This window comes from Myotis daubentonii, chromosome 13 (genome assembly GCF_963259705.1).
Source record: "Myotis daubentonii chromosome 13, mMyoDau2.1, whole genome shotgun sequence".
Lineage (NCBI taxonomy): Eukaryota > Metazoa > Chordata > Mammalia > Chiroptera > Vespertilionidae > Myotis > Myotis daubentonii.
Window position 1 is genome coordinate 5703534 of NC_081852.1, and position 24798 is coordinate 5728331.

The 24798-nt window shown below is 47.3% G+C and overlaps 1 protein-coding gene across 1 annotated transcript in view; it reads right to left on the bottom strand.

The window, feature by feature from the left end:
• The window catches only part of LOC132214627 (anthrax toxin receptor-like), a 76774-nt gene that overhangs the window by 16466 nt on the left and 35510 nt on the right, over positions 1-24798 (bottom strand). Inside the window, exons 4-9 of the mRNA XM_059661964.1 lie at positions 6714-6795; positions 6583-6616; positions 5509-5588; positions 5363-5431; positions 4950-5027; positions 4790-4850 (exon numbers count right to left, since the gene is read on the bottom strand). Coding sequence (XP_059517947.1) covers positions 4790-4850; positions 4950-5027; positions 5363-5431; positions 5509-5588; positions 6583-6616; positions 6714-6795 — 404 coding nt within the window. The remainder of the gene's footprint in view (positions 1-4789; positions 4851-4949; positions 5028-5362; positions 5432-5508; positions 5589-6582; positions 6617-6713; positions 6796-24798) is intronic.

Sequence of the window (24798 nt, forward strand, 5' to 3'; positions counted from 1 at the left end):
CACAGGACAGACCAGCCTTGGGTTTCTGACAGGGTTCCCTGGCCCCCCGAGGGGAGCAGCACTTCTCACCCCGGCACCTACATACATGAGAGGAGTGAAGACATCCCTGCCTCAGGTCTGAGCTGAGTACCCAGGCCTGGGAACCCCAGGGACTTCATGACACTCGGGGTCCTTTCCTCCTCCCTGTCATTCTGTGCCTGGAACATGGGAGCGCCCAGGGCAGGGGGTGCAGTGGCTGCAGCAGGCAGGAGCCGAGGGCCCTACACAGGGGACTCACGTGGAAGGGGCCATTCTGTCTTAGTGAGCCTACAGAAGTCTGCAGAAGATGCTCTTGCTTTGCCTCCTCCTGGCCCTCCATGAGCCTACCCCGCCCGCAGTCCCAGGGCCTTCCTTCTGCCTGTGTGGAGACACTGGTGTGCTGAGCTGGAGCTCTGGGCCTGGCATCCCCAGGATGTAGGCCCTGGCAGTTCTTGAGGTAAGTGCCAGGGTCACAGTGAGGACAGACTGTGGGCCGGGTCCTGGGGTGTGGGGCAGGGGAGCCAGCAGGTCTTCCTGCTGCCAGGTCAAGGTCACTGCCTCCAGCCTGCTTCTGGCTCAGGCGGCCTCACTCCACAGTCCGTCCATTGGAGGCTCTTCCTCAGCAAGGCCAGTGCGGCCCTGGGCCTGGCCTTCTGGTCCTTCTGGCTGCAGGTCTCCCTGCAACACCCCTTCCATCAAGACCACGTTGGCCTCCTCTGCCTTAAAGAAAACAGGCTCTTGCGCTGTGGCCGATGCTGGCCTCTGTTTGGGCCCATGCCTCTTGATCACTGTACCTGCCTGGCCCGAGGGTCCCTGAGGCAGTTCCCAGGGCCTAGGACCAGGCTGAGCCACCTTGAAGCCCCAGACAGAACCTTTGGTTTGAGAGGCAGCTGGCAGGCCAGCTGATGGCCCTGTGCGGAGACATCGGGTGTGTGGCCCATTCAGGGCAGGCTTGTGTCCCTAAGCAATGTGCCACACACAAAGCCAGAAGGAACCAGAAAGGCGCCATCTGTGGGCAAGCAAGGCAAGGAGCTCCTATGTCTGTGCAAAGTGACAGTCCCCACTAACTGAGCATGGATGATGCACCATTCTTCAACTTTCTCCTAAAGCTCTCAAGAACCCCTAAGCTCGGTGTTACTACCCAGGCTTACAGAGAGAGAAGCAGTGCCTGGAGAAGGCGGGTACCTTCCCTGACCCCTGGATGGTACAGGGCCTGGATCGGTCCTACAGTGCCAGCTCCAGGGCCAGGCAACACCATTTCTGCTGGGGATAGGCCCCCCCTGGTACCCGGAGATGTGCTCTGTGGCCTTCAGCTTCCCAGGGCTGTGAGTGCAAGCCGGCCGCCCTGGTGGTCACAGCCTCAGTGAAGGAAGGGACCCGCGTCCTGCTCCATGTGTGGGACAGGAGGGAGGGCGGCCGCTGAGCAGGGTCATGGGACAGCCAGGAGCACAGCCGGGCTGCACGGGTCAGGAGCCATGCCCGCTGCCCGCTGCCCGTGGCTCAGATGCCCTCCCTCCCTCCCTTGAGCTTCCTGCTTCCCTCCTGTGCTGCTCAGTTGCCACTGGGCCCTGGAGGAGAGCCCCTGTGTCTCAGGCACTGCACTGCCCAGAGGGTCCCGTTACCTCTGCACGTCTCCCAAAGTGGGTGCCAGGGGGAGGGGCTCAGAGTTTTGAAGTTAAAGAAATGTTGCTTTCCCCCATAGCTGCTCCTGTTCTCAGCATGCAGAACCCCAATTCCTCCAACAGTAACAACCACAGGAAGAAAAGAAGCCGCATGAAGGACAGCGGGGGGACTAATGAGATATTCGGTGCATCCCTGTAATGGAAGACTGTGTAGAAGGTTGGGAAATATCGTGGAGGGCATGAGCACATACATGTAACAGTGACCTTGCCAAGGACACTGAGGTGGCTCTGCAGGGCACATGGTCAAGGATTTATGCTGCTTTTCTCTGAAGGGAGCAGGGAGGGCGTCAGGGGACCTTGACCATCATGGCCCGACAGTGGCTCCGCTCCCAGGCTGGCTGCAGGAGTGTGCCTGTGCTGCCCCGCAGCTCCTGTCCTGCCCTTCAGGTCTCTCCTGCCCCAGCCCTGCTGGCCGCCGCCTCCACACAGAGCGTCCAGCCTCCAGGGCCAGTCACATTTGGAAAAGGAATGACCAGGAGCCACCTGCAGCCTGCCTCCCAGGGTGACGAGCCTTGGGCATCCCCAGCAAACCCACAGGAAGGACCAAACACTGTGCCAAGTGCACCAGGCAGACACAGGCTTACCCATGAGTCAGGGGCGGAGGAGTTTTAAAGCAGCAAACCCGTCAGGGGAGGAAAAGACCACAAGAGTCTCTGATCCTCCATTCCTGGCATGGGGCCTGAGGGGACTGGGGCCATTGGCCATGTTGTTTCTTCATGGGTTCGGGTTACACTAGTGCTTTTGTATCTGTCACAGCATTCAACCATACACTGAGGTTGCTGCATTTCAGAAACGAAACTGTCCCCAAACAGTCGTAATTCAAGTTATGCAGAAGGAAGGAAGGCAGTGGGAGAGGTTAGCCTGATGACTAAATGCACATGGAAATGCATCAGAAATGGAGAGGAACTGATGAGGAGAAACAGAAATATGGATAGATGAGTGACAAGGAAGTGTGGTCAGATATTAATTTACAATCCGGGATGAGAGAGGGCCCTTCATTGTAAGATTGTTTCCGCTTGTTCTAGGTTTGATAATTTTCATGAAAAAGTTTGGAGGATAAAGAAAAAGTGAACGACACAAACAAAGCGATGGACACAGCCACGCAGAAGCCATGGTACATACTGGGTGACAAGTGACTCATGAGAGGGACAGACCCAGGGCTGCTGGGAGCCAGCGGTGCCTTCTTGTCAGAAGAGATATCAGGGGGGCGGCCTGTGTGTCAGGCCTCCATGGGTGGGGGGACTGGACCCAGGAAGCTGAGGCTGGGCTGGCAGGACGCCCCGCCCCATCCCTACCTCCAGCCTTGGCAGCAGGAGGACCCAGGAGCCCAGGGAGGGCTTCGGAGGGCCCAATGGTCCCGCTAAGAGGTGTCTGAGTCCAGGGCTAGCCTGGTGTAGGGACGTGGCCTCCAGTGCCCAGGCCCTGAGTGGCGGGCGTGCTGGAGCACAGACCTGGCGGCAGGGAGGCCTCTGCTTGCCCCAGAGCAGCTGCGAGCCAAGGAGGGCTTGCTCTCCCTGCTCCAGGACCCCTCACTGACTTATTTGGAGTGAAGTCCTGATGAAAGTGTCTTCCAATTCATTTGTGTTCAGAGTCCTGCCCTGAGTTTTACCATTAAGTGCTCGCCAGGCTGATGAGGCTCCCTCAGGGGCGGTGCAGAGGGAGGGCTCCTTATCAAGTTCCAGATCCATGTCAGGGGGAGCCTTGCCTTTTCCTCCTGGGGGTGATGTGTGCCCTGAGTGCTAGTGTGGATGGAGCCAGCCGCCTGCCTGGTCCTGGGGTGACAGTGGAGGGGAACGCTGTCCTACAGGCTTCCTTCCCTCTGAGATAACCATGCTTCTCCTCAGTCTCGCTGATGCGCCAAATCACATTGATTTTAAATCTGGTATCCGAGTTGCATTTCTTGGGGGTCCCCCAGTTAGTCTTGATGCACTTTCCTTGATATTTGCAGTTGGATTCCATTTGCTGGCTGTTTGGTTGAGGTTTCTAAAATATTTTTCTCAGTTCTTCATTGGACTTTTGGTTTTGAGATTTAAAGGATAACTACACTGGATTTGTACGTCAATCACTCTCCAATATACTTAAAACTCCCAGTGCGGGGCTGAATGACTCACACTGATGACCTTCACTTCCACTAAGCTCTAAGTCCATTATATCTGAGAATAGCTGGCAAAAAAGCAATTACGTACCTGTACCTATACCATAACTCTGCCCCCCTCACACACACACCACAGGGGCAGAAATATGTGTACAGCACACAATCCCACACACTAGGCCATGCACATAGTCCAAGTACCCACAGATCCCACGTCACCCTGACCACACACACCACACACAGTCAGACCACTCCATCAGACACACCACACACCCACAGATCCTACAGTCACCTCCTCCACACACACCACACACAGTCAGACCACTCTATCAGACACACCACACACCCTCAGATCCTACAGTCACCTCCTCCACACACACCACACACAGTCAGACCACTCCATCAGACACACCACACACCCTCAGATCCTACAGTCACCTCCTCCACACACACCACACACAGTCAGACCACTCCATCAGACAAACCACACACCCTCAGATCCTACAGTCACCTCCTCCACATACACCACACACAGGCCACTCTATTCAGACACACCACACATCCACAGATCCTACAGTCACCTCCTCTACATACACCACACTCACTCAGAACACTTCCTCCACACCCCAAACACCAACAGATGCCACATTCACTGCTACCACACACTCCACACACACTCACCACATCATGCACACATAACCACATACCAACAAGAAAACGACATTCACCTCCATCACATATACCATACATACCCAGAGACACTACAGTCACCTCCTCCACTCACACCACACACAGTCAGACCACTCCATCAGACACACCACACACCCACAGATCCCACAGTCACCTGCACCTTACACATACCATGCACATTCCGACCCCTCCTTGCACACCTATACCACATACACAAAGCTCTTACCCCCCCCCACACACACACACCCATGCTCACCACAAAAAGTGCATGCACACTTTTGTCTAGAACATTTACTCTAGCTCTTACCTCCTACACAAACAAAGTAAGTGTCCTCTCCCATAACATCTAAACAGGAATTGTCTACAAGCTGTAATAGAGAGAGGCAATGGCAGGTCAGGGAGCAGTGAACATGGTGTCATGATGAGAAGGTTCTCTATGTCCCTGCTCACCTTAAGCCCATACTCACCGAATTAACCAAGCTATCGATGGTGTTGTAGTTGCCTTTTTCATATATTTGGTGTTCACCTTCCACAATATGTGTCAGCTAAAAGAAAGGTGAGGTGACTTGGGTCCCAGCCAGATGTTGGAACCCAACAGGTCTCCCCAGGAGAGAGTATCTGGACTCAGGCCGTATTAGACTCCTAGGACCAGACCCTGGTGTCACCAGCAGCCCAGCCTTGGGGTGGGCAGGAGGATGCTCCCGCAGGCACCCCTGTTGAAAGTTTTACATAACATTGTTCCCCATTTCTGCAGTGCCATCCCTTTGTGCACGCACTTCTGGGGAGTTAGGGAACTATGCTTTGGGCTACCTTAAGAAAACTGCTTTTGGGAATGTTCCCCAAATGGGCTCATGTACCCTTGTTACCTGTTCAGAATTACCTGCCTTCGGCTATAGTCTTCTAAACCCACGCTGTAAACCTTGGCCCCCATATTCCGAGCCTTGTAAGCCTAAGAGAAAGAAGGCTTTGCATATAAATCACCAAAATACATGGAGCCAAGAGCTGATAAATCTGGACTGGACTCACTTCTCTCCTAGTTTCGAAGACTGCCTCTTCCACCATCAATCCCCCTATCATGCTGATAACGAGGCTGGCAGCTTGGTTGTCTGCAGGAGAAACAGGCCTGGCCTGGTTGGTAAAGGTACCCACGTGACCTGCCCCAGGCTGCAGGGCCACAGCACTGCTCCCCACACCTCCTCCTCTGGGGAGAAGGTCGCTCAAACCCACTCACCCACCATCTCCAGCTCCAGGAGGGCTTTGCCGCCCACTCTGGGAGGAAAAGGAGCCTTAACTCAGGACCTATTTTACAGATGGAGAGACTGAGCCCAGCTCAGGCCTCTTCCTACTGAACTCTCACTGCTACCAGATGTGCAGCCTTTGCCCTGAAAGGCAACTCCAGCTGTTTCAGTGAGCACAGCCTTTCAGATGAGTAAAGGGAGGAGAAGCCAGACCCACTGAGTCTAAGGCCTGGGTCCTGCTCCAGACAGAGCCTGCGGACACTCCAGTGGTCAGAGGCATGTGGGCCACAGATCCCACGCCCAGCTCAACGCTGTTCCCAACCAGCTCCACACGTCTTTCCTCACTACAGCTGCGACCCTATTGTCCAAACGAAGATGGCTCCGGCTGAGCACAGCCTTTCCCTCTGGTGGATACACTGTCACAGGACCAGTGAACCGAAGGGAAGAAGCTGAACGACAGGGGTCAGAGCCAGAACTGTGGCAGAGACAGGAGTGCGGCCAGCGAGGCCTGCCCCCCCCCACCCCTGCCCCCCACGCCAGCTCTTTCTTATGCACACTGAATTTTGTGAGTCTTAGGTCCCTGGGCTTTGCTTTTTACTTTTTCGTGCAGCCTGAGTATAGGTCAAGCACCTCATATTTAATAAGAACCAAGAATGCACCCACAGGATCCCATGCAGCTCTGAGAGACATCACTGGGTGGCTTTTATCCTGGCTGCACAGAGGAGCCTGCAGCACATGGAAGGAAGGCACCTGCTCCAGTGTCAGTGCTGGGAAGTGGCCAAGGTGGGTCTGTGTAGGGACCTCAGGGAGGCCCTGTCTACTCTACCCGGACGAGACCACAGGAAGCCTGCAGGCAGCTTACCTTTCTTGTGCACGGGTTGAATTAGCTCATTTACCTGCAACAAAATGAAGGAGTGTTGGGGGAGAGCAGTGAGATACCCCAAAATAGTCTAAGAACTTGACAAAGCAGACTAGAGTGCTAGCAGTCTGTACCTTTTTAAATCCAGGCCCCATGTCTAGTTCTCCTAAAGGCTCTACATTTCGAAGTTCCTCAAGACCTTTCTTTATTGCGTTTCTGAAAAAAAATTTAAAAAGAGGGTAGAGGTGGAATGAGGAGTTGACAGGTAAAAACACCCCAGTTATGGCAGAAAGCAGGCCGGTGGGAAGCGACAAACCGAATGCATTGGAGGTTCAGAAAAGGACTGTTTATTTGCACCAGGGCTAGCTCAGCAGAGTCCTCTCCAGCGACGGGGTTTTTGCCTTATACACATTCCTAGGTTCTTTGTCTCTCATCCATGGCATACATACACATTCTAGGCATTCCTTCTACCTTACATGCTAAGCTTCTGGGCATCTGATGCAGTTTGGGGAGGAAGGGGTGGGCGCCACAATCAAGCAGAGCTTGGATCCTCCTCAGGCAGCCCCTCTAGAGGAGCAGGGCGTGTGGCCTGCCTCTCCCATTTCTATACCCGCCCTCCCATGGTTGCCTGGGCTCTCTCTGGGCAGTTTCTCCCCACAGCATCTGCAGCCAGTAGAAGCCTGCGGGGGGGGGGGGAGGGGGGGGGCTGGCTAGAGAGGATGTGGCCAGGGGCAGCCTGGAGCTGAGCAGGGCCCCGCCCTGACCCTCTGGGGTTCAGACCTCCAGAGCTGCTTTTGCCACCTGTCCCTGACAGAGATGACTTCCAGTAGCATCTAGCTGCAGGCCTGTTGCCTAGCTACAGGGGGAGGGCTTGGTTCCTTATCTGCACCAAAGGTGAAGTCCCCTGACCAGGACCAGAGAGTGCCATGTGCACACGCACTTAGCCCTCCTCCTCCCCTGATTCTCACTGTCAGTAGGCCTAGAAGCCAGAAAGGTTACAGAAGGCAGAGGCGTGGTTACAGTGATCCAAGCAGGGAGGGGGCTTGCCATCTCATTTCCCACCTCTGGATTCTTAAGCTGCCTTTAGTAGACTTAGAGAACATCATTAATCTTAGAATTGTAGCTGACAAAGTTCTGGCTTGGAGTATTTAGCTTTCTGAGATATGCTCTATAGAGCCCATGGGGTGGGGGGTGGGGGGGGGCTAGTTCCCCGGGGGCTCATAAGCCCTGTATAGACAGGTTCCTGGCAGGAACATTGGGGGAAGCCAGAGGTCTCAGTGACAGAGATTAGTGACAGTGAAAGAGATAGTTTTATTTTGGTTGTAGACAACAATAAACAAGAAGGGTGAGGAGAAAAACTGTCCATATTGCTAACAGAGAAATGTAAGTAAGGATACAAGGTCCAGTGCCCAGGCCAGCCCAGCAGGTGGTGACTATCGGGTCTACTGATGGAGTCCTCAGGCTTTTGTGTAGACTGATAAATAGGTTTTACTGACTTCTTTAGCGTGATTTGCAGAGGATTGTCCTGGTTGGTTTTGTTTTTTCCCCTTTAGATTGGCCATCCTTGGTTGGCTGCCTTCACCCAGGAGTGGTGGATCCAGGTGTTCAGACCTACAACTCTAAGGGCTGTATGAGTAAACAGGGCCCTTTCCAGGTTGCTCTGAGGGGTTCTCTCTTCCAGTATTTTACCCAGACTTGATCCCCTGGTCTGTGGGGGTGTACAGTTATTCCCAGGGAAATGGGCATTCTATGAGTTACCTATCTATGTACCTTAAGGATGGTTTTTCCTAGTCCTTGCAATTGTTTCTGAATTTCTAAATTTCCTAGTTATTTTATGTCTCCCTTGAGTTAGTTAGTGCGGGAGGTCTCCTATATAGGATTTCAAAAGGGGAGAACTCTATCTTTGCCCTCGGGCAGAAGAGCCAGAGGCAGTATGTCAGTCCAGGGCAGGTTAGTTACCTGACATAGCTTTGTCATAGCCTGCTAAGTATCCAATTCATGCTTTCTACTTTCCTTTGCGGCCAGTAGGCCTTTTAAATTCCATTGGATGCCCAGAGTCTTAGCAACCTGTTGCACCACTTCTGCCACAAAGACTGGGCCATTAGTCAATGGCATCCTATATTTCCTAATGATGTCTCTTAGTAGAGCTTTGGTTACTTTTTTTGCTTCCCACTCCCCAGCCCCCGCCCCCGCCCCCATATGTGTGGGGTAAGCCCCAACCCAGCCCCAAAAAGTACAGATAAAAAACCAGGAGATATTTGTTTCCCCTGCTGGGTCCTATTTTAGTGACTTATACCTCTAGATCTTTAAAGGGTGCTTGGCCACAGCGCTAGATTCTGGCAGGCCCAATGGGGCCTTGTCTGGCATTGTTTTGAGCACAGAAAAGGCAGCATTGGGAGACCGAGGCACAGAGGGAAGGAAGTCGAGCAATCAGGTAGTACCAGCTCAGTAAGGCTTCTAGAACGGTTTTTCCCAGGTGGGTGAGTTCATGCTGCTGGAGGACCATCCGGTGGCTATTTGTTCTGGCACATAGATTCTGTGGCCTGGGAGTACCCACCATCCTTCCTTGGTCACATTTCCTCCCTCTTGCTGTGCCATCCTCTTCCTGAGCTGTATATTTTGGGGGTGTAGGTAGTTCTGGAGCCAGCATGATTTTGGACAGTGTTTCTTGTTCTCTTGCAGTTTGTTTAGCTACAGTGTCTGCCTGACAGTTCCCCTCTGACACTGAGTCTTTTCCTTTTTGGTGGCCCTTGCAGTGGATGACTGTTACTTACTTTGGTTCCTAGACTACCTCTAACAGTTTCAGGCTTCATTTGGTTTTTGATTCCTTTCCCTGCAGCTGTCAGGAGTCCTCTTTTCTTGTATATAGTTTTATGTATATGTAGGGTGGTGAAGGCATAGCGTCAGTCATTATATATGTTGACCTGCTTATCCTTGCTAAGTTCTAATGCCCTCACTAGTGCCCACAGTTCTGCTCTTTGGGCAGGCCATCCCTCAGGAAGGGCTTTTGCTTCCAAAGTTTCAGAATCTGAAGCTATTGCATACCCAGCATACCTTTTGCCCTCACTCATGAAACTACTGCCATCCATGTACAGAATGTGGTCAGGATTTTGCAGTGGTTTATACAGGAACTCATGAATCACCTGGTGGCCCCCCAGCCAGCATTGTCAAGGGCCACAGAATAGTCTATAGGTTGTGGTCCCAGTAGCCCCTATGATTTTTCCTTTCTGTCGTGATAGGGGGGTTACCCTTTGCATCACTACATAGTGTTCAGCCCCTGTGTCCACCATAATGTTTATTGTTTGACTCCCAACCTTCATTTTGACTATGGGCTCATGGGGGCTCAGTAGAGTCCACTCCTGGTTCTGGCTGGTAGAGGCTGGGTAGGGCAGAAGTTCCTGGTTTTCTTTTTTTATGTTTGGGGCACTCATTCTTCCAGGGTCCAGATTCCTTATGGTAGACACATTAGTCTTGTCTCAGGGGCGCTTTCCTTTATGGTTCTTTATTTCTTCGCTGTTTCTGTTGTGATTTTTGTCCCTGGTGGGGCTGGGTTCTCCAAAGTCATGGCTAGGAGAGCCACCTTCTGCTTCCTTCCTGGCAGCACTGTCACAGTTTACAAAGACCTTGTGGGCGATTTCCAGTAATTCAATGGCATTCTTTCCAGCATATCTCCCTAATTTCTGGAGCTTTTGTCAAATGTCGGTTTGAGGCTGTCCTACAAAGGCAGCATTGACCATGCGTTGGTTTTCAGGATCCTCTGGGTTGAATAGAGTGTAGACCCTGTAGGCTTTACAGAGTCTCTCATAGAAGTCAGCCAGACTCTCATCTGGTTTCTGTAAAGCCTCAGAGGTCTTTGCCATGTTTGTAGGCTTCTTGGCTCTTGCCCTTATCCCTTGGAGGAAGACGAGTCAGTATGTTTCTAGGCGATTTCTTTCCTCCTCTGTGTTTGTGATGGGGAAAATGAGACATTTTGGGGGGCTAGCAATCTGAATCTGTGCCACTAATCTAATGTACATTAGGCTAATGTACATTATTATTAGCCTATAGTCTAGCCACTGCCCCTTTAGTTGTCTGGTCCTGCAAGACCTGTTTAACCCTATTTTCTTTTATTTTCAAATTAATGTTTTGAATTTCTTTAGCTATCTATATAGAAGTGGAATTTTTGGATCATAAGGTAGTTCTATTACTAATTTTTTTAAATTGTTTTATTGCTTAAAGTATTACAAAGAGTATTACATATGTCTCCTTTTTTTTTTCCTGTCCTTAACAATCCCCCGGCCTCCCCTACCCCCCAGTGTCTTATGTCCATTGGTTATGCTTATATGCATGCATACAAGTCCTTCAGTTGATCTCTTACCCCCCACCTCCCGCGCCTCACCCCTCCCCGGCATTCCCACTGTAGTTTGACAGTCTGTTCAAGGCAGTTCTGCCTCTGTATCTATTTTTGTACATAAGTTTATAATGGTGTTTATTATCCATGAGTGAGTGAGATCATGTGGTGTTTTTCCTTCATTGACTGGCTTATTTCACTTAGCATAATGCTCTCCAGTTCCATCCATGCCATTGCAAATGGTAAGAGTTCCTTCTTTTTTATAGCAGCATAGTATTCCATCGTGTAGATGTACCACGGTTTTCTAATCCATTCATCTACTGATGGACACTTAGGCTGTTTCCAGATCTTAGCTATGGTGAATTGTGCTGCTATGAACATATGTGTGCCTATATCTTTTCTGATTGGTGTTTCTGGTTTCTTGGGATATATTCCTAGAAGTAAGATCACAGGGTCAAATGGGAGTTCCATTTTTAGTTTTTTGAGGAAACTCCATACTGTTCTCCATAGTGGCTGGACCAGTCTGCATTCCCACCAGCAGTACACGAGTGTTCCTTTTTCTCCACATCCTCTCCAGCACTTGTTGTTTGTTGATTTGTTGATGATAGTCATTCTGACAGGTGTGAGATGGTACCTCATTGTTGTTTTCATTTGCATCTCTCAGATGATTAGTGACTTTGACCAAGTTTTCATGTGTCTCTTGGCTTTCTGAATGTCCTCTTTTGAAAGGTGTCTATTTAGGTCCTTTGCCCATTTTTTTGATTGGGGTATTTATCTTCCTTTTGTTAAGTTGTATGAGTTCCCTATAAATTTTGGAGATTAGGCCCTTATCAGATATAACATTGGCAAATATGTTTGCCCACGCAGTGGGATTTCTTGTTGTTTTGTTGATGGTTTCTTTTGCTGTGCAGAAGCTTTTTATTTTGATGTAGTCCCATTTATTTATTTTCTCTTTAGTTTCCAATGCCCTAGGAGGTGTATCAGTGAAGAAATTGCTTCAGAATATGTCTGAGATTTTGATGCCTTTGAATTCTTCTAGTATTTTTATGGTTTCCCGTTGTACATTTAAGTACTTTATCCATTTTGAGTTTATTTTTGTGTATGGTGTAAGTTGGTGGTCTAGTTTCATTTTCTTGAATGTATCCGTCCAATTTTCCCAACACCATTTATTGAAGAGATTATCTTGACTCCAATGTATGTTCTAGCCTCCTTTGTCAAATATTAATTGAGCATATTGGTTCGGGCCGCTTTCTGGGCTCTCTATTCTATTCCATTGATCTATATGTCTGTTCTTGTGCCAGTAACAGGCAGTTTTGCGAACAGTGGATTTTGTAATACAGCTTGATATCTGGTATTGAGATCCCACCTACTTTGTTCTTTCTCAGGATCGCTGCAGCTATTCGGGGCCTTTTTTTATTCCAGATGAATTTTTGGAGAGTTCGTTCTAGGCCTGTGAAATATGCCATTGTTATTTTAATGGGAAGTGCATTGATTTTATAGATTGCTTTGGGTAGTATGGACATTTTAATGATGTTGATTCTACCAATCCAAGAACATGGTATGTTCTTCCATCTGTTTATGTCTTCCTCTATCCCTTTTTTCAACGTCCTGTAGTTTTCTGAGTAAAGGTCTTTTACCTCCTTAGTTAAGCTTATTCCTAGGTAGCTTAACATTTTTGGTGCGATGGTAAATGGGATTGTTTTTTTAGTCTCTCTTTCTGTAAGTTCACTATTGGTGCATAGAAATGCCATAGATTTCTTGGTGTTAATTTTGTATCCTGTTACATAGCCAAATCCATTTATTAGGTCTAATAGTTTTTTGATGGAGTCTTTAGGGTTTTTAATGTATAATATCATGTCATCTGCAAATAAGGATAGTTTTCCTTCTTCTTTTCCAATTTGGATGCCTTTTATTTCTTCTTCTTGTCTAATTGCAATGGCTAATACTTCCAGTACAATATCGAACAGGAGTGGTGAGAGGGGGCATCCCTGTCTTGCTCCTGTTCTTAGGGGAAACGGTGTTAGTTTTTGTCCATTGAGTATGATGTTGGCTGTGGGTTTGTCATATATGGCTTTTATTGTGTTGAGGTATGATACTTCTATTCCCACCTTGCTGAGAGTTTTTATCAAAAATGGGTGTTGGATTTTATCAAATGCTTTTTCTGCGTCAATTGATATGACCATGTGGTTTTTTTCTTTCAATTTGTTTATGTGATGTATCACGTTTATTGATTTGCTAATATTGTACCATCCTTGCATCCCTGGGATAAATCCTACTTGGTCATGGTGTATGATCTTTCTGATGTACTGCTGGATGTGATATGCTAGAATTTTGTTGAGGATTTTGGTATCTATGTGCATGAGGGATATTGGCTTATAACGCTCTTTCATTGTGTTGTGTTTATCAGGTTTTGGTATTAGGGTGATGCTGGCTTCATAGAATGAGCTTGGAAGTGTTCCTTCCTCTTGGATTTTTTGTAGTAGTCGGAGGAGGATAGGTTTTAGTTCTTCCTTGAATGTTTGGTAAAACTCCCCTGTGAAGCCATCTGGTCCTGGGCTTTTGTTTGCTGGAAGCTTTTTGATGACTGCTTCAATTTCTTCCATAGTTTTTGGCCTATTGAGATTTTTAGATTCTTCCTGATTGAGTTTTGGAATGTTGTATTTTTCTAGGAATATGTCCATTTCCTCCAGGTTGTCTAGTTTGTTGGAGTAGAGTTGTCCATAGTATTTTTTAACAATCATTTGTATTCGTGTGGGGTCTGTTGTTATTTTGCCTCTATCATTTCTGATTTTGTTTATTTGAGTCCTCTCTCTTTGCTTCTTGGTAAGCCTGGCTAGAGGTTCATCAATCTTGCTTATCCTGTCAAAGAACCAGCTCTTGTTTTCATTGATTTTATGTATAGTTTTCTTAGTCTCTATGTCATTTATTTCTGCTCTAATCTTTATTGTCTCCTTCCTTCTGCTCACTCTGGGGTTTTCCTGTTGCTCTCTTACTAATTCTTTGAGTTGTAGAGTAAGATGATTTACTATCATTTTTTCTTGTTTATTGAGGTAGGCCTGTAGAGCTATAAACTTCCCTCTCAGGACTGTTTTCATTGTGTCCCATAGGTTTTGGATGGTTGTGTTTTCATTGTCATTATTTGCAGGATGTTTTTAATTTCTTCTTTGATCTCATTGGTAACCCAATCAATATTTAATAACATGCTATTCTGCTTCCAAGTGTTTGAGTACTTTGGGTTGTTTTTATTGTAGTTTATTGCTAATATTATGCCATCGTGGTCTGAGAAGATGCTTTTTATGATTTCAATCTTCTTGAATTTGGGAAGACTTTGTTTGTGACCCAATATTTGGTCTATTTTTGAATATGTCCCATGAGCCCTTGAGAAGAATTGTATATTCCATGGCTTTGGGGTGAAGTGTTCTGAAGATGTCAATTAAGCCATCTGATCTAGTGAGTCATTTAGAATTGCTGTTTCTTTGCTGATTGTTTGTCTAGAGGATTTATCCAGTGATGTCAGTGGTGTATTAAAGTCACCTACTATGACTGTATTGTTGTCGATCTCTCCTCTGATATCTTCCAGGATTTTTTTTATGTATTTGGGTACTCCTGCATTGGGTGCATATATGTTTATCAGGGTTATATCCTATTGCTGTATTGATCCCTTTAGTATTATGAAGTGGCCTTCCTTATCTCTTGTTATGGCCTTCACTTTGAGGTCTATTTTGTCCGATATAACTATTGCTACCCCTCCTTTTTTTTCATTTCCGTTTGCCTGAAAGATATTTTTCCATCCCTTCACTTTCAGTCTGTGTGAGTCCCTTCTTCTGAGGTGGGTCTCTTGTAGACAGCAAATGTATGGGTCATTTTTTTTTATCCATTCAGCCATTCGATGTCTTTTGGTTGGAGCATTTAGTCCGTTTACGTTTAAAGTTATTATTGAAAGGTACTTGTTTGTAGCCATTTCTTTTTTTGTGTAGCTGTTTTCTTTATGAGCTTTTTATTTCTTCTTTTTACACCAGTCCCTTTAGCATTTCTTGCATTGCTGGCTTGGTGGTGATAAACTCCCTTAGTCTTTTTTTGTCCGTGAAGCTTCTTATTTCTCCTTCAATTTTGAATGTTAGCCTTGCTGGCTAAAGTATTCTTGGATTCAGTCCTTTGCTTTGCATCACTTTGTAAATTTCCGTCCATTCTTTTCTGGCCTGATGTGTTTCTGTTGAGAAATAATTTGATAATCTAATGGGAGATCCCTTGAATGTAACTTTCCTTCTCTCTCTTGCAGCCTGTAAGGTTCTCTCTTTTTCCCGAACATTTGCCTTGTTAATTATGATGTGTCTTGGTGTGGGTCTTCTCGAGTTCACCTTGTTTGGGACTCTCTGTGCTTGTGTGATTTTTTTCTTCCCCACCTCTGGGAATTTTCTTGATATTATTTCTTCCAATAGGTTTTCTAATCCTTGTTCCTCTTTCTGTTGTTCTGGCACCCCTAGTATTCATATATTGTTTTGTTTCATGTTGTCCCATAGCTCCCTTAGGCTCTCCTCCTGTCTTTTCATTTTTTTCTCCAATTGCTGTTCAGTTTGGGTGTGTTTTGTTTCCCTGTCTTCTAATTTGCTAATTCGGTCCTCCGCTTCTCCTAGTCTAGTGTTGAAACTTTCCATGGTGTTTCTTATTGCAGCTATATCACTCTTCATTTCTTCTTGGTTCTTACATAATTTATTGATTATTTCATCTGTTTCTTCTTGCTTCTTGCATAAGTTGTTGTTTTTTCCTCCATCTGGCTTATGCACTCTAGGACCCTTAATCTGAATTCTTTTTCTGTCATGTTGCATGCCTCTGTATCACTTAGCTGCTTTTCTGGCTGCTCCTTCGGTGGCAGTGGCTCCTCGGGTTGTGGTTGCTCCTTGAGCAGTTGTGGTAGCAGCTGCTCCTCAGTTGGTAGCAGCTCCTCTAGTGAGTGCTGTTCACAGTTGTAGTGGCTCCTCTGGCTGTTGGGGGGAGGCCTCACAAACACCTTTAACCACGTTTTAGAGAGGCCATATACTATTCCCAGATGGAGTTATCAGTGCTGGTGCCAGGCCAGGCCTTTAGTTGTGGTCTCAAGGACCCAGCAAATGGGGCTCTCTAAGAACTTGCAAAGGGAACCAGAAAAGCCCTTATTTGGAAGACAAAGGGCTGAAAAGATATAAAAGGGGAGGACTTCTTCCATGTTTTGGCTCAGAATTTGAAATCTTTCTCTGAGTCTGCATGTGTAATAAACAGTGTAACTCCATTTCTCTGGGCTTTGCTTCATTTTTCTCTGGTCTTCTGTAACATCTGGTTCCCTGACCTAGAAGCCAAACCACACTGGTCTTTTTGGCCTCTGGTGAGTGGGTTGGGTTTGGGGCCTGGGGGCACTGGATAGGCCTCTGGGAGGCTCTGCTGAATTGAACTGGGAGACTCCGGGTGCTCCCGGACCTCAGCCTAGGACCGGGCCAGCACCTGAAGAAAGTGGACAGACACTTCTGGACCTGTCAACAGAAACAGTAAAGTAGGGGCCCCAGGTAGTCAGGCCTACTCTGAGAGAGTGGAAGAGGAGCTTGATAACCTCCCAGGAAGTCATATGACTTTCTCAGGTAAATCAGTCAGGAATCTAGTGGACTGTTTAAACTCTGGGTGAGTGTCAACTAAATTGCAGTCCAAGTTCAGGCATGCTTTTAGGGGCAGAAAAAGTAGCTAAACACTACTTAGGCAAAATATTTGCCTCGGGGACTTTCTGTGGGTAAAAGTCAAAACTCGGACTGTCTAGTGTAAGTGTGAGAGCCTGTGTGAAGTGAAAGCTATTTTGTGCCATCTTTAAACAAAGAAGCAGGTTGTTTCTGGCGCCGAGCCTAGCAAAATAAGATTGCTGGGCATCGATATATTCAATAACGGAACTTTAAAATATAATATTTTATTGGCCTGACTAGAAAAAAGATTAATTCTATAGTCAATACCAAATCTCAAAGTTATTAAGGTATAATAAACAATTTAAATAAAGCTTTTCAGAGATGATCGAAGGGAACAGCTAAGATGGCGATTTACAATCCCAGCCTTCCCCTCAGGAGGAGAACTATCTTAATAAGGTCCTAACTGCCATAAGGCCACTGTGCCATCAGAAGCCAGTTTTTCTAAGCTGCAAAAGGAGTTAGAGCGAAAAAAAGTTAAAACTCTGCTGGAAGACCCTGTGGCTCAGCTGATTAGCTAGACTAAAAGAAGGAGTAATTTAAAAGTTGACTATGGCTATCTGGGAAAGGAAACATTTGTTTACTGCTGTGCTGCTGGTTCAGGGGACCCTAAGGTCCAGATCCTAAAGGGTTAAATAGAATAAAGCTGGGCAGAGAAAGACTTATTGTACTTAACAGATATCTTACAGAGAGCTTTCAGCCTTGAACACAGCGTAGCTCCGATAGCCAAAGGAGACCTGGAGTAGGAGGAGTTAAGAATGGACCAGACCCTTCCATCATCAAAGCGGCTTGCAGACCTCAAAAAATAAAAATGAATAACACCTATCTCTCCCTACGTCGACGCATCCCCCGGCACCCCCAGGTCTCAGCCCACCTGCACCCAGGTAATATAGAAGTGCAGAAAAGCTGTTAAAAAAAACTCAGAATGCCCTAACCAGCTTGGCTTAGTGGATAGAGAGTCAGCCTGTGGACTGAAAGGTCCCAGGTTCAGTTCTGGTCAAGGGCATGTACCTTGGTTGCAGGCACTTCCCCAGTAGGAGGTGTGCAGGAGGCAGCTGATCGATGTTTCTCTCTCATCGATGTTTCTAACTCTCCCTCTCCCTTCCTCTGTGTAAAAAAATCAATAAAATATATTAAAAAAAAGAAATTCAGAATATCTATGTACATAAAAAAAGAAAGGTAAAAAGAGAAAACTAACATAATGTTAGAGGTTTTAATTTGCCTGCTCTTAGTTTCATCACAGAAGGTCTCTTGTACTTTGTTCAAGATGTATTTTTTTGAAAGCAAAAGTATATTTAAAGTGTGTTCATAAATGTTAATCTAAGAAATGCTGACTGTTTATTTTTTGGTAATCATTGAAAGATTGAGGTTTCTAAGAATAAGGAATTCTAATATATTTTAAAGAAAAAAAGAAAGAAAAGGCCAGTATAAGTTACTGAAGATATTGCAAAAAGAAAGAAATATTAAAGTAAAAATACTTAGTGGAAAGTCTGAGGCATGTTTATGCATTTTTGAAGGACATAGAAGGTTTAAAGGTTAATTTAGAAATATCAAATTTATAAAGTTTATATATGTAATCAGAAGGAGAAGAGAAATATTAAAAGGAAATTAAGTAAATAATATAGGCCAGTAAGCCACGAAAAGTAAATGATTTGCATTTTGCCTCCCTAAAGAAAGGGTAAATAACTTACATCAAAGTACTGAGGAATACTAATAGGAGAAATCCAATCAGTGTCATTTGCTATCCACACCCAAGCTGCCAGCTGCAGGAAGAAGCCGGGATGCCAGTGACCTGACACCCAAGTTGCTTCCCAGTAAGTTATAAGGATTTTACAACACACAATGAAAGACTTAAGCATTTGGTTTGCTGGTTAAAGGAAGACAAACAGTGAGCCCCGGGATCTGTAAAAGCAGCCAGCAATAGAGCTAGTGAAAGCTCCCTGTTTGCAAATGTGCCAAAAGGGTTCAGAAATACAACTGCAGCTGACAGTATTTGCTGCTGCCGGGAGAGGAGGGGCTGATATCCCTTTCCAGTGCACCCCCTTGGGCGAGGCCTGGACGCTGCCCTGCCACAAAGGGGACAGGTTGGGAAGGTGGGGGCCTGATGCAAAGTTGTTTCTAGCTGCAGCCCTGGCTGTTTTAGGCTGGCAGCTTAAAGCCAAAGGGCAGCAAGAGACAAGGATGGCAAGACCCTATAACAGATAAACAGAGTTAACAGAAGAGGGCGGAGGGAAGACACTCTCCCTGAACCAGAGACAGACTGTGTTTATGGCTAGAGAGAAGAACCAGCTGCCATGCACAGCTCTGACAGTGGCCTGCAGAGAACTGAGCAAGATGATTCCCCTGCTACACTCCGAGGTGCTGGTTGTAGCGAAGTGCATAGATCACCCTGCGTGGCATTAGAGCAATGCCCTATGTGATGGACTTGGCTGATGCCTTCTCAATAGACATGACTTCAGAGAGTCAAGAACAGTTTTACTTTATATAAGGAGGGTCAACAGTGGACTTTAGTCACCCTCTCTCAGAGATGTTTTATATAGCCCTACCATGTATCATCATTAATGGCATAAGATTTAGCTGACAGATATGGCCATAGTACCAATATTATACTTTATTATGTCAATATGCTATATTAACCTTTGATTCTCTTGCAGATTTGAATGCAGCTGCCAGCAATTACTATAGACCTGTGTTGGTCTACAGACCTTGATAGTCTTTGAGAGTAACTGGCAAGTGTCTAGTTTCCAACACTGAGCGCCATTGTTATGGCTGTATGTTATCTGTCCTGGAAGGGGGTTATGTGGGGTTGAACCCAAAAAGAAGTAAAGAGTGCCCAGCTGCCAAGAGGGCAGTTGCCCAAATAGGCAGGGAAGGATACCCATCAGGTTTTGGTCCCAGTTATGAAAGAAAACTGGGAGCTGATGCTCTCTCATTGAAAGATGGTTGACAGCCTGCGTGCTGCCTTGTGACGATGCCCATGTCAGGGGTGGCACAAACCTCAACTTTAGGAAAGTGAGGGAGGCCTGTTTGGAACAGAGGGAAGAGGTGAGTACCAGCCCTCTGTCACAGGAATTACAGACCCTGTGAGGTCCTGTGACATGTGAGACCTTGTGAAGGGATAAAGCTCATATAGAAGAGCTACTCCCTTAGTCCGTTCTGAGAGGGCATGTCACCCATCCCAGAGACCATATGTAGTTTAAGGACGAGCCAAGCAGGGGGAACCCTACTACAGGGATATCTGTAATTATCTATTTGAGTATAGAAGCATTTTAAATTTCTTCTAGTCATTAAAAGACAGTACTGTTTTCTTATAATACATTTAGAAAAATATTACTCTGGAAAGTCCATGAAAAGGACTAACAAGGAAAATCAGAAGATCTTAAAGCAGGCCAGTGTATTTTTCTCCCTATATTATCCCTCCAAAATTTAGCAATTCTTAATAAATGAATCATGGCAATGCATTTCTTTGCATAAATTCAATAAGACTGGTTTCCAATAGTAGTTTTACTGACCAAAAACTTTGACTGGAGTATCATGTTTTAAAGAGCTCTGTCTGGACTCTGAAGATTTGAAGCCAATAAGAGTGCCATAGAGAAAGCCTGGTATCTTGCTTGGTAGCTTTCAAAATAGATGGCACTGGAGTGTCAGGCCCATACCCTACCATCACTGGTGGTTGGTCAGAGTAAAAGGGGAGCAATAAGGGCACCTCTGCATCCCTGAGGAACCCCCATGCATTCTAGGCCGTGAGGAGTAGGAAGGCTACTGAGATAGGCCTTGAAGCCTAGGGCATGGGCCCGGGCAGAGCCACTGCAGGTGAGGAATTCACCTAATGCAGCAGATACTGCAGGCAGCCTGACAGCAGCTGGATGGCTTGGCTTCCCCGCCCTATGGGGCCCATTGAGACTCAATCATGAAATTCCAGCAAAAGTGGTCAGTTACCATTCTTGTTATGTTTATGCAAACAATCAGGCAAAGTTGAATACTATAGATAAATTAGTCTTAAATTTGGCTCTTTAATAAACATAAGGGTAATTTTAAGGAAAAAATTCTATTTCAATAGAAATTATTAGAACTTAAATGTTTTCTTTCCCTTCCACCAGACCATTTGTTGTAACTCTTGCTATTCTGATTGCTCAATAATACTAAATTTTATAATACAGTTTGTCTCCACCAGGTCACGAGCCCACCTCCTTCTGTGCCCAGGCCTCATCGCCCCTTTGACAGACAGCAAGGATATCTTGGCTCTGAAAGAAAGCTCTGTCCCCCTTCAGCATGGAAGTAGTCAGAGGAGCCCACCGACGTTCATTTTCCCTAAAAGAATTCAGAGCCAGGGTCCTTGAGGGGATATATTAGGCAGTAAGACAGACATGAGCAAGGACAATGGGCCAACTGAAGAAGAAATAGATGGGACCCTGAGACATGCTTCTCACCACTCCAACTGCTCTGAAGCCGGAAATGAAGAAACCTGTGAAGACTCCCTCTCCCTTCCTCTAAGAAAGCAAACAGGTTAGAATAGCTAATAGAGATAAAATAAGTAAGTCCTAAAGCCCCAATATTACTCCAGATCAGGTCTCTGGAATGCCATTACAATCCTTTAGGTAATAAAGATAAATACTTGAGCTGCTGAACACCCTACTCCATAGCTTTGAGTATTCTATTGAATCCCCAAGGCTGAAAATCAGCTTGAGGATCAAAGAGGGGGAATGATGGGGTAAATGAGACATTTTTGGGGGGCTAGTAATCTGAACCTGTGTCATTAACCTAATGCATATTCTTATTAACTTATAGTCCAGGGGTCCTCAAACTACAGCCCGCGGGCCACATGCAAATACAAATATTGTATTTGTTCCTGTTTTATTTTTTTTTTTTTACTTCAAAACAAGATATGTGCAGTGTGCATAGGAATTTGTTCATAGTTTTTTTTTTTAAACTATAGTCCAGCCCTCCAATGGTCTGAGGGACAGTGAACTGGCCCCCTGTTTAAAAAGTTTGAGGATCCCTGCTATAGTCTATCCATTGCCCCTTTAATTGTCTGGTCCTGCAAGACCTGTTTAGCCCCATTTTAGAGGGGCCATATACTATCCCCAGATGGAGATATCAGTGCTGGCGCCAGGCCAGGCCTTTAGTTGTGATCTCAAGGCCCCAGCATATGGGGATTTTAAGAACTTGCAAAGGGGACCAGAAAAGCCCTTATTTGGAAGACAAAGGGCTGAAAAGATATAAAAGGGGAGGACTTCTTCCATGTTTTGGCTCAGAATTTGAAATCTTTCTCTGAGCCTGCATGTGCAATAGATAGTGTAACTCCATTTCTCTGGGTGTTGCTTGTTTTCCTCCGGTCTTCTGTAACATCTGGTTCTCAGCATGGCTCCTCATAGGGCAAGGCTTCCCGTGCCCAGGCCTCTACGTCTAAATGTCCAGCTGGTGCCCGAGTTTGGAGCCATTTCCTGGCTTCAGTGATAATTCTCTGGCATTCTTCTGTGTTGAACAAGTTAAGGAGGAGCTGTTTACAGTCAACCCAGGTGGGGTGATGAGTCTGAAATATGGATTCCAGAAGATCTACTATTGCCTGGGGTTTTTTAGAATATGGCGGCATGTGATGTTTCCAGTTGAGGAGGTCAATGGTGGAGAATGGCTGATAGAAGACTGATCCTCCCTCTTATAGGGCCCTGTCAGGATCTACTTTTGGGGGACCCCTTGTTTCCTGCAGTGGCATCTGCATTGCCGCTGGGGGTCTTGGTCCTTGGGCTGCTGACCTAAGACATCTTTCTATAGGATCAGGTGTCTCTGGTGGTGATGGTGGCGGGCTGGCTTCCTCGGAATTCCCTTGCAATATGGGAGGCTACTGTACTTTTCGTGAAGTTTTCCTTTCACTTTGTGCCATGAGGACCTTACACTGTCCCTAACCAGTAATGCAGAATCGGATCAGGAAGGCTTGACCTGAGCTATTTTTAACTATTGATCTATATAAGGAAACTGGTCAGGGTAGCCGGGGCTTCTAGTGACTACCTTATATACAGCCCAGACCATGGGGACATCAAGGGAGCCTTAATTAGCCCAGCATGTGGGATCCTGGTCCTGGGAAGCGTGGGGATGGGGTGGAGAACTGGGCCAGAGAGATGAGGGCCCAGGGCCCAGGGCCCAGGGGTACTCCAGGTTCTTACACTCCCCCTACTCCCCTGCAGTGTGTTCTCGCACAGTGCACGCGCACAAGTGAGCACCCACCCTGCAGGCGGCTCAGCGGTGTGAAATGGCATCCCCCTTACCTCTGCTTTCTCCAAGCCTTCCTTTCCCTGCCCATGTCCTTGGCTCAGGTCTCCAGCTTTACCTTGACCCTGGTCTATTTAAGGACCTATTTCTGATTCTGTTTCCCCTGATTTTTATCTTTGCCCTGTCTCATCTTTAACCCAGCCTATTTCCATTTCTATTTCCAAATCTATCTCTGCCCCTTTCCTTGTTTTGCTCTTTAAGCCTCTTCTTGCCTTAGTTTCTAGCTTTAACTAGATATGTAGTTGCAACAGTGTCTCTGGCCACCTTTGTCTCCAGGTTTCTGTCTCGCTCTGTTTCTCTCCTACGGAGTCCTGACAAGGACTCCTACTGCCGCAGTTCTGGTGGCTCTGTCTCTCAGTGGTTCAGCCGTAAGCCAGGGCCTGAGTGCTGTGCCTCCAGCCCTGCTACAGAACCCAGTTTTCCAGTGACTCCGGCCAGGCCGAGGCCACGGGACTAGGAACTAGGAGGTGCACGGGGTAGGGGACCAGGGGCTGGCCAGGCAGTTCAAGGCTGCAAGGGCGGGACCTAACCCAGCCCCGCCCGCTTAGTCCCATCTAGCCTGCTATTCCCCTGTGGGGCTGGCCACTCTTTGTGCAAGCCCAGGCCTACAAAAGCTTTGGGCTTCTTACTCAACCACTTGGCGCTTATCTTGGGACTGGCCCACTCTGCTCTCTGGGGCTGGAGACCAGGACAAAGAGGCAGAGGTCAGAACACAGTGGGGACAGGGAAAGAACCAGAGAGAATAGGACAGTGCTGCACTGGATGGCTGTGCACACCCTCCTGTCATACCAGAAGGAGAGGGGGAAAGGGTTGGGCCCTCAGCCTCCACAGCACTTCTGCGCCCAGTGGGGTGGCTGGACCCTGGCACCCAGTGATTGGGGCATGGAAGCTGGCATCCAGAAGTCAGGGATGGCTGCAGCTTTCCATGCTGGGGGTCCTTCAACAGCTCAGACCACGGCCCAGCAGAGGAGACCCCATCTGCTCCTCCCTCCCCAAGGCCCTGGCATAAGTTTCTTCCCAGGGATGGAGGTCAGCAGGGCCACGTCTCTTTTACCAAACCAACGTGAGGGTCAGGTGCACCATGCAAGCACAGTCACCAGCAGGCAGCCTTTTACATACACACACGCACACACACACACGCACGCACACACACACACACACAGATTCAGACAGGGTTCCAGACTCCAACCCAGGAGTGCCCTGTCCTCTGTGGTGACTATGCTGTTCAGGAGGTTATCAAACTTCACTACTGCCTTAAAGGCGGGCCTGAACTGGTCCTGGGTCCCCGGGGACACTTGGTGGTCTGAAGTCCTGGCAGGACTGTCCTCCCTGGGCACAGCAGTGGCTGGCTACAGTCGGGCCTGGCGAGGGTCAGATTCAGTGAAATTACCAGTGGCACACCTCACTTTCTGTTGTGGGGGCCGAAATTAGCAACCCCTCTCACTGGCTTCTGATAACGGTGGCTCAAAGGCCCAGCGTGGCTGTTGGCTTCATGGTCAGGGGACCAAATGTTATGGCAGAAATCACTCTGGCAGGAAGTGACAAACCAAATGCATCGGAGGCTCAGAAAAGGACTGTTTATTTGCATCAGTGTTAGCTCAGCAGAGTCCTATTCCACGACGGGGTTTTTGCCTTATACACATGCCTAGGCTCTTTGTCTCCCATACATGGCATACATACACATTCTAGACATTCTTTCTACCTTACATGCTAAGCTTCAGGGCATCTGATGCAGTTTGGGGAGCAAGGGGTGGGCGCCACAATCAAGCAGAGCTTGGACCCTCCTCAGGCAGCCCCTCTAGAGGCGCAGGGCAGGTGGCCTTTCTCTCCCATTCCTATGCCCGCGCTGCCTGCCATCCCAGGTTGCCTGTGCTCTGGGCTGCTTCTCCCGCCACATTGCACCCACAGACACTTAGAGCCTGC